This window comes from Rhinopithecus bieti, unplaced genomic scaffold (assembly GCF_001698545.2).
Source record: "Rhinopithecus bieti isolate Rb0 unplaced genomic scaffold, ASM169854v2 scaffold_18153, whole genome shotgun sequence".
NCBI classification, from domain to species: domain Eukaryota; kingdom Metazoa; phylum Chordata; class Mammalia; order Primates; family Cercopithecidae; genus Rhinopithecus; species Rhinopithecus bieti.
The window spans coordinates 613,017-624,694 of record NW_016809139.1 but is presented as its reverse complement, the minus strand read 5'-3'; the positions used below and the strand labels follow the sequence as shown (position 1 = coordinate 624,694).

The following is an 11,678-nucleotide window of genomic DNA, read 5'->3' as shown; positions in this document are numbered from 1 at the left end:
CATCAGGACTCTCGGTGGCTGCCTCCCTCCCAGGTCCCAGCCGGTCGGGAAGTAACCCCACGTCTTCATCACGGCCATCCCTCACGGGGAGCCAGGGGCTCCTGTTTCTATGGGTGATCAACCATTTCCTTCCTATCTCCTCAGGGGCCAAAGGGAGACAGAGGCAGCCAGGGAGAAAAGGTGAGTGTCCCTGGGGCGGGTGGATGGGGTGGGGGGTGCTGGGACATCTGGAAGGTTTGGCCTCAGCTGCCCCCAGGTCCGTGCCCCTGCCACCCATGTGACCTCAGAGACTCGGGGAAAAGACCCTCAAGTTGACAGGAGTGGCTTTCAGGCTGGGGGCAGTGTGTGTGGCTCGGCCATCCCTGTTGGCGCCTGCCCTGCCTGGCAGGGGGCTCCAAGGCCACAGTCCACAGCCCTGGGCCCCTCCTCACCCCCCGTGGGCTCTGGGCACCCCCTCCAGGACTGGGTGGACTTTGGGGTCCTGGCCAGAGTGGCTGAGATGAAATGCTGGACACGTTTCATCCTTTTCCAGGGAGATCCAGGGAAGGACGGAGTCGGGCAGCCAGGCCTCCCCGGACCCCCTGGACCCCCGGGGCCTGTGGTCTATGTGTCGGAGCAGGACGTAAGGACGCTGCGTGGGTGGGCACCCAATCTGTCCAGATACCCCACTGGGTGCAGAGATCCCTCCCTGAGCCCCCCACACCCCCCAGGTCAGGACAGGCCTTGACTGCAAGGCCACACTCCAACTCCACAGTGGGGGCTGCAGAGGCCCTCGGTCAGAGATGCCCAGGGAGCTCAGCTCCATGTGGTGATACAGACACCGGGGAGGGGTGAGGGCCTGCACAGGGGACCAGTGTTTTTATGTCAGAGGCTCCCATCGGGTTCAGTCCCTGTGTCCTTGACACTGTGGCCCCAAAGCTGCATGTAGTCACCCAGCTGCCCCGTCAGAAGAAGCAGACGCACCCTTGGCTCTCTGGTGAAGGTTGTGTTGGTTCCAGAACCTTCCTCCCCACCGCAGCCCGTCCATCAGGCCTCTCAGCTGCACCCTCTGCGCCTGCCAGCAGCGTGTCCCACTGGCCTCACAGAGGCAGACACGTCCCCACCCAGCCCCGCCACATGGAACACAGGGACCAAGCCCCCGTCTAGGCAGGAAGCTGAGCCCCGGGCAGATGCAGGGCCCAGGGGAGCAGAGCTGGGTGTGGCCAGGGGTTCAGATCCCTGCTTCTCTGTGGCCACCAGTGGAAGGGGCTGCCCAGGGCAGAGCTGAGAGCAGGCACCGTCTGTGACACTGGACAAGTTAGTTAACCCTTGTGCTCCGGCTCCTCACCTAGGAGGTGGGACCATAACAGTCTCAAGAGGAGGGGTGGGGTTGGGGAAAGGCAGGAGAGGGCCTGCCCCCTCATGGCTTTGCTCGGAGCAGGCAGACAGGCATCGGGAGACAGCAGCTCAAGAGGCCACAGGGACCTTGGCGTGACGGTCAAGTCATTGGAACATCAGAAAAGCCCCGTCAGCCCAGCTGCCTCCGCCAGCAAGCAAGGGAGCATCTAGCACAGGGAGGAGCATTTTAAACCAAAATGGAAGTAAAAAGTGGCTTAGGGCTTAGGGTGTCTGGAGTCTGTGTCCGCCGCTCTGAGCCGCGGGGCGTCTGTGCTGCAGGAGGGACGCCCCAGCAGGAGGGATGCCCCAGCAGGAGGGACGCCCCAGGCCGAGAAAGAGTGTGGAAAGAACATTTTCCTTGAATTTCCTGTTTCGGTGTTTTGTTGATCTTGTAAGTCGCTCGGTGGGAGTCCAGTTTCATTTTAAATGTGGCTCTTTGTTTCCGGTTTTTCTTTTTGCTGACTGGTGGACAGGGTGCCGTCCTGAGCGTGCCGGGACCTGAGGTACGTGCCTGCCTGGCTTCTAAGGGACAGGCCTGTGGGGACCTTGGTACAAGGCTGAGTGGGGTCCGGGCAGCCGCGTGGGTGCGTGATGACCCCAGCTGACGCTGTTCCTTTTTCCCCAGGGCCGGCCGGGTTTCGCAGGCTTTCCCGTGAGTAACCTGGCGCCAGAGCTACGCGCTGCCCGCCACTGCCCTCCCTGCTGGGGAGGGGTCTCCGCCTGGTAGCACAGAGCAGCCTGGTCAAGCTGGGGTGGGCCTCGTCAGGCCTGAGGGATAGCGACAGTCACTGCCCCGAGGAAGTGATGGGAGCAGGATGTGGGCGAGAGCCCCTGGCAGGCCCTGTGCTGGGTGGGCACCTGTGACACTGAGGCTGCTCCTTGCACCTGCAGAGGCCTGCAGTGTCCGGAGTGAGGCTGGGGCCGAGAGGGGCCCTGGGGGGGCAGACAAGACAGGCATATTGCCGGGGGCAGCTGTCCAGGGAGGTGGAGCAGCTGTCAGAGATGGGGGAGACGCTGGCCACTCGGGCCTCACTGCCTGGCCTCCATTCCAGGGACCTGCAGGACCCAAGGGCGACCTGGGCTCTAAGGGTGAACGAGGCTCCCCGGGACCCAAGGTAAGGGGCTCAGGTGCTGTCCCTCAACCCACTTTGTGATGCAGGGGTGGCCCCATCCTGCCCAGGTGGCCACTGTTGGGAGAAACCTGGGATCCCCCGGCTGCTACTGTGACTCACAAGCCGCGCTCGGGCCGTCCCTGTGGTCACCTCCCGTGAGAGGACCCGGGGCTGTTATGCTCAGTCACAGAGACCCTGCCATCCCTGTGGTCCTGCTGTCCCTGTGGTCCTGCTGTCCCTGTGGTCACCTCCCGTGAGAGGACCCCGGGCTGTGATGCTCAGTCACAGCGGCCCTGCCTTCGGGGCTCTGGGTGAGGCTTTGTGGGAAGGAGCTGGCCCTGACCCTGCCATACCTGCTGCTGTTCCAGGGTGAGAAGGGTGAGCCGGGCAGCGTCTTCAGCCCCGATGGCAGTGCCCTGGGCCCTGCCCAGAAAGGAGCCAAGGTGAGGGCTGGGCAGCCTCCTTCCAGTGGGCATGGGGGCTCCTGGGGCCATGGAGACAGCCTGAGGAAGGTCTTCCTTAGGGTCTGGCTCCTGACGCACGAGCTTCTCCCAAGCAGGGCTCCAGCATCCTGGCCTGGCCCTCGTGGCCCCTCCTCTCTTGCACCCATGTCGGAGGTCCCGCCGGCCCCTCATCCTCTCCCTGCCCCTGAGCCCACCCTGCCGAAGGGAGATTCTCAGTGGGCTGCGGCTCTGAACTCGCGCCTCCCTGGGGCCTGGCCTGTGGGGTGCAGGAGCCCAGGCTGTACCACCTCAGCCTCACCAGGTTTCTTGCTGCCCCTCCAACCTCTTCCTGGGGGCCCTGATGCTGTGGGCAGCAGCCGCATGATCCTTCCTCTCTGCAGCCCCAGGGTGCCTGCAGGACCCTGAGCATAGCAGGGCCCGGAGTCAGTTCGTCAAGGGGCCTGTGCCTGGGTCCCCACCCCAGCAGGCAGTCACCCAGACAAGCCCTGGGGGAGGGTCCTGGGGGGGAACCTGGATCTTTGGGGTGTGGAGCACTGGCTCTCCCACTTTCAGAGGAGCAGTGAGCCCTCTGGGGTCTTAGGGGTGCACCTCAGACACAGGATCCCCAGGCCCAGCGAGAGCTCCACTGTCCTACCCAGCTGTGCATCGGAGCCGGGGCCTGCAGCAACCAGGACACTGTGGCACACACACCCTCCGCCCCTGCTTCAGGGCCCCGGGGTATACCCCATGCTCGCACCAACCTGGATGCAAACCCCAATCCTGAACCTCCTCTTGCCAGCAGCTCCCGTCCTCCCCAGGGCTGCCGGCGCCTTGAGGACTGCCCAGTGCACCCAAAGGAGCCACAAGGGTCCTCAGGGAGGCTGCCGGTGGGGCACAAGCCGCCATCTAACTGTGCCTTCTTGGTTGTTTTTGCTCAGGGAGAGCCAGGCTTCCGAGGACCCCCGGTAAGTCGGCCTGTGGCTTTCTCTGCACCGAGCTTGGGCATGACGGCCCCCAAGGACGCGGTCGCCCGCGGCTGCTGAGTTCGTGCTGTGCGGCCCAGGGCTCATCTCCCAAGTGCAGCTCTGAAGCACGTGGGGCAGGTGTCGGTGTGAGGCTGCAGCGGGCTCCTCCGAGCTGATGGGTGGCCCAGGGCGACAGGCTCTGCACGGCCCCTCCCCTTCCCCAGGACCCCCCAGCTCGTGGACAAGGGCCAGGGTCTGTTCCTCTAAGCCTGGCTCCCTTCCTCTCACAGGGCCCGTACGGACGGCCGGGGTACAAGGGAGACATTGGCTTCCCTGGACGGCCGGTGAGGACCTGGGGTCTCCAGTGGGGGCAGCAGATGGGGTCTGGCAGGTGGGGAGCAGCCCAGGCCCACGGGGGTGACATGCCCAGAGGGGAGTGGACGGCCACCGCACCCCCTGTGCTCCCCCCAGAACCGGCCTGGGCACAGCTCTTGTCCTGGATGTGGCTGGCAATACACCAGGAGGGGCCAGTACCCAGGAGGCGGCCCTGGGGGGCAGACAGGGCAGTGGGCCTGTGTGTGCTGGAGTCAGTCACCTCCTCCCAAAAGGGTTCTTGAGCAGGAAGGAGGGGTGAGAAGGGCTGGAGTAGCCTGAAGGCTGGGAACGTTTGAGGCTGAGTGTGGGCCGGGCCTGGTGTGGGGCTACTGCAGCCACCTTGCCGGAACGTGGCTGGTGATGACCAGAGCCCAGCAGTCCCCACCCCCTGTGCTCTGCCCCAGGGTCGCCCCGGGATGAACGGATTGAAAGGAGAGAAAGGGGAGCCGGGAGATGCCCACCTTGGATTTGGCATGAGGGTGAGTGTCCCTCAAGGGGGGCCTGGGTGGCTGGGAGACCAGGACCTGGGAATGGCCTGGCCACAGCCTGGGGTCCTACAGCTCCTCTCAGAGCTCGCCAGTGCTCGTGGGCGATCTCCACAACTGCGCTGGTCCTGGCCGTCCCATACCTATGCACCACTTCATACAGTGTGCCACTCACATATCCCTGCACACAAACTGGCCACTTCATCCATCAATGCAACACTCTGCTCTCGTACATGTCGTGCTACATAACATGCTCGTGTACATCCATATCCACCCCATGCTCCATACATTACACATGCCCACACACTCCACATATGTGCACAGTCTTACACATGTATTTGTGCATATGCCGTGCCTGTCCACACTGCACACCACGTGTATACAGATGCCATCATTAACGTGTTGAAATATACACATGTGTAATCCATATACTCATACATGGAATGTAAGCCCTCCCTGGCTCATTCCATGATTGGCATACACACTGCACACGTACACTCATGCACACACATACACAAGCACACACACCTGTACACATACATGCACGCATGTGCACCCATACACACACACACCAGGCCAGCATGGATTCTCAGCAGGGCGTCCATGGGCCTGGGCCATGCCCTGCAGCCCTCCATGCCCTCCATGCCCTCCATGCTGGGGGTTCTCCCGCTCAGCCCAAAGGCATCCACTCTGCTGCATTTGAGCCAAGAGCTTTGTGTCCCTGGTGTCAGCAGGGTGGGGCATTTTCAGTCAGCTTTTACCTGAGACGCAGACCCGGTGGCCTCTTCACTCCTCCCGAGGGACGTCTGTGCACGACTCCAACGTGGGATGAGGTGGGGCCGGGGCCAGCTCCTGTCCCCAGGGAGCCGTGGCCCGAGTGACCCACTGCATTCTCGGTTCTGCCTGGTCAGAGGTCTGCCTGGCCAGGTTTCTGATTTTTCTGATTTTTCTGAACTGTCCCTGCTCCCACCTGCTGCCTGACAGGCCATAAGCCTGACAACAGCTCTCTGCCCTCCCCACAGGGAATGCCCGGCCCCCCAGGGCCTCCAGGGCCCCCAGGCCCTCCAGGGACTCCTGTTTACGACAGCAATGTAAGTCTCCGGGGCGCCCACTGTCCTGCGGCTGCCCTTGGCTCTTCCACAGAGCCCCACAGAGGGGCTGGGCCTTCTTCTCCCCTGGCCTCTGTGTCCAGGGGTCCTTCTGGGATGGGCCAGTCTGGTGGGCAGTGGATTAGCAGCTGAGTTCCCGAGGAAGGCGAAGGCATGTGGAAGGCAGGGCTCTCTCAGTGTGGAGCTGCTTCCAGCTGAAACTCTGCTAAGAGCCTGAGCCCAGGGGTGCTGGGGGCACCCGCTTTTTCCCAGGCTCAGCAAGGTGAAGTGACCGATAAGGGTCAAGTGGTGTCACGCCGTGGCTCCTGCTCTCCACACCCCTGTTCCCTCCTGTCTCTGACTAGGGGTGGCTGCCGTGGCTCCTGCTCTCCGCACCCCTGTTCCCTCCTGTCTCTGACTAGGGGAGGCTGCCATGTGGCCTCATGCAGGGGCTGGTGCTTCTGGACTTGGGGACCCCTGAGTGGTGGCAGCCTTCACTTCAGAACATCGCCCTCACAGCCACCTCTCCCCATTCCTTGCAGATGTTTGCTGAGTCCAGCCGCCCCGGGCCTCCAGGATTGCCAGGTGAGGGCCCCGGGCTCACAGCTGGGGATACAGGCGCTGAAGGGATGCTCCAGGGCCCCACGTGCCTTCCCGCGCCAGCAGCAGTGAGACCCCCCAGTGCCCTAAGGCCGGTGCCACGCGCCCAGCCCATGCCCCCAGTGCCCTAAGGCCGGTGCCACGCGCCCAGCCCATGCCCCAGTTCTGATGATGTTGGCCCTCCCAGCACGGCTGTCCAGGACCTGACCTTGGGGTGGCCCCATTTGCTGTTCTCCGTTTAGACTTTGCTTTTCTGCCCAAAGCAGAGTGGAAGCAGCCCCATCCCTGCTGTTGGTCAGCACATGCCCTGCAGATGTGGCCTGGCCTCCACGTGGCCTGCTGAGGGGGACCCGGGGTGCCCCTGCTCTCCAGGAGCTCCTACCCTGACTGTCCCCACGTCCATCTGATGCCCGCCAGCCAGGCCCCCAGGCACTGGGGTATTTCAGGCAGGAGGGGCACCACCCTGGAGCCCTCCCTGGCACACTCCGTGACGGGCACTGGGTCTCTTCCTCCAGGGAATCAGGGCCCTGCAGGACCTAAGGGCGCCAAAGGAGAAGTGGGCCCCCCCGGACCACCAGGTGAGCACCTCTGGGTCTCCCAGGCGGAGGAGGTGGTGTGGCCAGCACTGAGGCATGGTCACACCCAGAGCCCCCCGGCGGCTCCTGGACCCTCACTGGGTGGTGACCACCTCGCCCTGTGGGAGGAAGGAAGCCCCTTCTGGGTTGATGCGGATGTCAAAGGACCTGGATTTGGAGGCGGGGGCGGCTGCAGGGCACAGGCCCAGCAAGATACCCCCATCACCCCATCTCCTGAGGAGCAGGCGGCTGCCCTTCCGCACTAGACCCCAGTGGGCACTGCGCAAAGACACAGCAGCCTAGGTGTGCCGGCGGCCCTGAGACGCCCCCTCCCCTCCCCTCCGTGGGGCCGGCGGCCCTGAGACGCCCCCTCCCCTACATGGGGCCGGGGGTTGGCCCTGGAGGACCTTAGGTCGAGAAACTCTCCAGGGCCTCATGTGGGAAGGAGGCGTTGTCCAACAGGCTGTCCGGAGGGTGAGCCCAACACCCCTGCTCCTCCTGAAGAACGAGAATTGCCCCCTGAGCCCCACCTCCATTGAGGGTGGTGGGGCTGCTTGGATGTCCTGCCAAGACCACCGAGAACAGCTGGATAAAATGTGAGAAAACCACTGTTTGAGGATGTCTGGGGGCTGGCAGAGCAGAAGCCCAGAGAGCCAGGCCAGCCTCGGGCGCCTCTCGCTGCCATGGTCCCCTCTCGCCACCAGGGTCCTCTGCTGAGGAGGCTGCAATACCTACTCTAGCTGGGGCTGCACCTTGGAATGGGAAGGGACCAGGCAGGCAGAGGTTGAGTCAGGCTGGGACATCCTTAAGGCCTGTGGAGGAAAAGGGAGGCAGAAAGCGAGCGGGAAGATGGAAGACGTGCCTGTCCCATCCTTGGATCTCTCAGCGTCACACACGATGCCCAGGAAGGAGTGAGTGGGGCATAGATGACTGGCGCTGACCAGAAACCAGGAGGAGAGGCCGATGACACACCCGACCGGGAGGCCCAGCTCATGGGGTCATCGGACCCGCCTTGAACTCTGAAGGTCACATTCAAAAGCCGCAGGAAGCCTGGAGATGGCAGCAGAGAGCTGGGAAGCTCAGAGGTGTCCATAAATGGTTTCCAAAATATCCAAGAAAGGCCAGTGTAGACTCCGACAGCCAATGGTATTCCCGTAGCCTTTGGAACGAGGATGACATGCAGGCTGGCCACTCCAGACCCGAGCTGTCTCGGCGGTGAAGGGCACTTCAGGGGGAAGATGAGGCCGACAGAAAGGAGTGCAGAGATGGGGAGAGACAGCGCCGGCGGGAACTGGCATCCCAGCAATAGTGGGGTCGTGTGTGGGGAACCAGCGTGGGCTGCCCAGCACAGGGTCCCAGTGACAGTGGGATCTGAGGCTCCTGCAGGAACCGGCGTGGGCTGCCCAGCACGGGATCCCAGCGACAATGGAGTCAGAGATCTGAACAGCAGGTCTGACAGGCGTCACCTGCAATGGTCTCCAGGCCGCGTCCCCAGCATTGGGACCAGGGTCTGCCCCGGAGGGGCCCAGGCTAGGCTGAATGCAGGCCTGGCTTCCAGGAACTGTGATCTCATGAGTGCAGTAGAAACAAGTGGGAAATGCCCACAGGGTAGTGCCCTTCCAGGCGGCTCATGAGTCAAGGAGAAGCAGCTGGAAGTGAGGAACCCCTGGCGCTTAGATACGTCCAGGGCATCCTTAGTCCTCACACTGCAGCCTCAGGGGCCTCCACGGCCGGTCACATCCCTCTGCGGAAGGACCCTCAGGGGCCTCCACAACCGGTCACCTCCCTCTGCAAAAGGACCCAGTCCAGGAGGGAGCATGGGTCCTGACAGCAGCCATGACCTCCAACCCCAGGGACTGCACCTGTGGGATGGGGGTGCCCTGGGGGTGTGGAGCCACCTGCTCAGAGGCTTCTGGGTTACAGGGCACAGCCTCCAAGAATGAGGTTGGGCCGGGCGCAGTGGCTCAAGCCTGTAATCCCAGCACTTTGGGAGGCCGAGACGGGCGGATCACGAGGTCAGGAGATCGAGACCATCCTGGCTAACATGGTGAAACCCCCGTCTCTACTAAAAAATACAAAAAAACTGGCCGGGCGAGGTGGCGGGCACCGGTAGTCCCAGCTGCTCGGGAGGCTGAGGCAGGAGAATGGCGTAAACCCGGGAGGCAGAGCTTGCAGTGAGCTGAGATCCAGCCACTACACTTCAGCCCGGGCGACAGAGCGAGACTCCGTCTCAAAAAAAAAAAAAGAGTGAGGTTGTCTCCACCCCGGTCAGGGTTCCAGGGGAACAGTCACAGGAGAAGGTTTGCCCAAGGCCGTCTAAGGTCCCACCTGGAAGGAGAACGGGTTTTGTCATCTCCACTGACAAAATTACAGCTTTAAATAGTACTGTTTCCACACATCAAATGCTAAAGAACAAACAGCATTTATTGTTAAAGAGCAACAAACATTTATTTGATGAAAATAGATGGGAAGAAATAGTAAAGATCAAAAATGAGTGAAGAGAAATTGTGTATGGTGTACGTATATAAAAATAGCAAGGATCAGGACAGTCCAACAATCCGAAGTTAATTCTTTGAAAAGGCTCACAACATTCCTAACCTCTGCCAAGGCTGATGGAAAGGGGAGAAGCGACAAGGAGTGATTTCAGCAAAGGGCCCCTCCGTGGTCTGGAAGGAGCCACCTGGAACTTCCACAGCTTCACCCTCGGAGGGGGTGTGGGGACCTCAAGTCAGGGCCAAGGCAGCTGCCTGCCCACCCTGGGAGGGGCAGAGGAGAGACAGGAAGGACAGGACGCGGGAAGGAAGGAATCGCGTTGCTCTTTTCTCGGCACGTTTCCAACATAAGCCGCCCAAGTGGATCTGCAGGTGGACCGTCAGGGTTCACCGAGGTCACCAGATGGAAGGGGAGTTGAGAAAAACCACCAACCAGGCCGGGCGCGGTGGCTCACGCCTGTCATCCCAGCACTTTGGGAGGCCGAGGCGGGCGGATCACGAGGTCAGGAGATCAAGACCATCCTGGCGAACACAGTGAAACCCCGTCTCTACTAAAAATACAAAAAAATTAGCCGGGCGTGGTGGCGGGCACCTGTAGTCCCAGCTTCTAGGGAGGCTGAGGCAGGAGAATGGCGGGCACCCGGGGGGCGGAGCTTGCAGTGAGCCGAAATCGCCCCCTGCACTCCAGCCTGGGTGACAGAGCGAGACCATCTCAAAAAAAAGACACCATTAACAAAAACATCAGAAAGTATCAGTTAGCTAAGAAGAACCTAATGAAATATGGGATCTCTACCAGGAAATCAGGCAATGGCTAGAAGCGCCTCAGGCAAACCCGCCAGTGCTGGGGGCTGCAGGGGGAGCCCGGCGTCGTCAGATGCCACCTCAGCGAGACCCCACCTGTGTCTCTCTTGCAGGGCAGTTTCCATTCGACTTTCTTCAGTTGGAGGCTGAAATGAAGGTGAGTGACCTCCCTGGTGGGGTTGGGGGCCTCCAAGATCCTGTACATCCCCCTGGGTGGCTGCTTCCAATTCCTTGCGCCATCCAGCCCAAGACCCCTTCCTGTTCAGCCCTGAGAGGAGCGCTGGCTCCAGAGGGCATCGAGGGTGTCTCTCAGGACGTTTCTGTCCCCAGCTCAGTTTTTGGGGACTTAGCTGATACAGTGGGAGGTGGGGAGTCAAGCCCTATTCTCTGCAGCCAGCAGCTCCCAGGCCTGGGCTCCAGAAGCTTCCGACTGCCGTACCCTGGCTCGGGAGGGATGGGAGGTCACCTGTGGCTTGTAGGGGTTCGGGGCTCCTGTGTCTGACAAGTGTTTCCATCCACAGGGGGAGAAGGGAGACCGAGGTGATGCAGGACAGAAAGGCGAAAGGGGTGAGCCCGGGGGTGGCGGCTTTTTTGGCTCCAGCCTGCCAGGCCCCCCCGGCCCCCCAGGCCCACCTGGCTACCCTGGGATTCCAGTAAGTCCCAGCCTGTGCAGGCAGAGTGTATGTCCCAGGGGTCTGGGTGCAGGAGCTGAGGGCAGGTCCAGCCCGGCCACCAACGCCCGCCAAGGCTGGAGCTGCCCCTGTAAGCTCAGCAGCCCCGACATGGCCCTGTCCCCGTGTGGGGACGCAGCAGGCCGCCCAGGTGTGGGTGCACTGGCCCCGGACACACCCCATCCCCCTGCAGCGTTCCATGGCCTGCCCTCCTGCCAGGGCCAAGCGCATCCACCTCTGCTCCTGGGCTGGTTCAGATCGGGGTTTAGGCCCATCAGTCCTGAAAGACTCCAGAGAGCCATGGGCCCCAGCTTCTGCCTGGGGGCCCACACTGTTGTCAGGTCTCTGGTATCTGCTGGTCTCTCTGGTCAGAGCTGGTCTCTGCCCCAGGATCGCACCCCCAGGGAAGAAGGGGTGATGGTGTGGGGGTTTCTCAGGCCATGGTGTGGGCAGGGAGGGGACCAGTGACTCAGGTGTGGGGGTTTCTCAGGCTATGGTGTGGGCAGGGAGGGGACCAGTGACTCAGGTTGCGCTCATCAAGGGGATGTTGGCAGCTGCAGACCCAGCCCCACAAGCTTGCCCACTCCCAGCCCAGTGCAGACCCAGCCCCACAAGCTTGCCTGCCCCCAGCCCAGTGCAGCCGCAGCCCCACAAGCTTGCCCGCCCCCAGCCCAGTGCAGCCCCAGCCCCACAA

The 11,678-nt window shown here is 62.2% G+C and overlaps 1 protein-coding gene across 1 annotated transcript in view; it reads left to right on the top strand.

Moving 5' to 3' along the window:
- The window catches only part of COL18A1 (collagen type XVIII alpha 1 chain), a 59,671-nt gene that overhangs the window by 39,317 nt on the left and 8,676 nt on the right, over window positions 1-11,678 (top strand). The window contains exons 19-32 of the mRNA XM_017888656.1: window positions 118-180; window positions 533-622; window positions 1,851-1,880; window positions 2,003-2,029; window positions 2,430-2,492; window positions 2,858-2,932; window positions 3,871-3,897; window positions 4,188-4,241; window positions 4,677-4,751; window positions 5,780-5,848; window positions 6,388-6,430; window positions 6,961-7,023; window positions 10,427-10,470; window positions 10,835-11,448. Coding sequence (XP_017744145.1) covers window positions 118-180; window positions 533-622; window positions 1,851-1,880; window positions 2,003-2,029; window positions 2,430-2,492; window positions 2,858-2,932; window positions 3,871-3,897; window positions 4,188-4,241; window positions 4,677-4,751; window positions 5,780-5,848; window positions 6,388-6,430; window positions 6,961-7,023; window positions 10,427-10,470; window positions 10,835-11,448 — 1,337 coding nt within the window. The remainder of the gene's footprint in view (window positions 1-117; window positions 181-532; window positions 623-1,850; window positions 1,881-2,002; window positions 2,030-2,429; window positions 2,493-2,857; window positions 2,933-3,870; window positions 3,898-4,187; window positions 4,242-4,676; window positions 4,752-5,779; window positions 5,849-6,387; window positions 6,431-6,960; window positions 7,024-10,426; window positions 10,471-10,834; window positions 11,449-11,678) is intronic.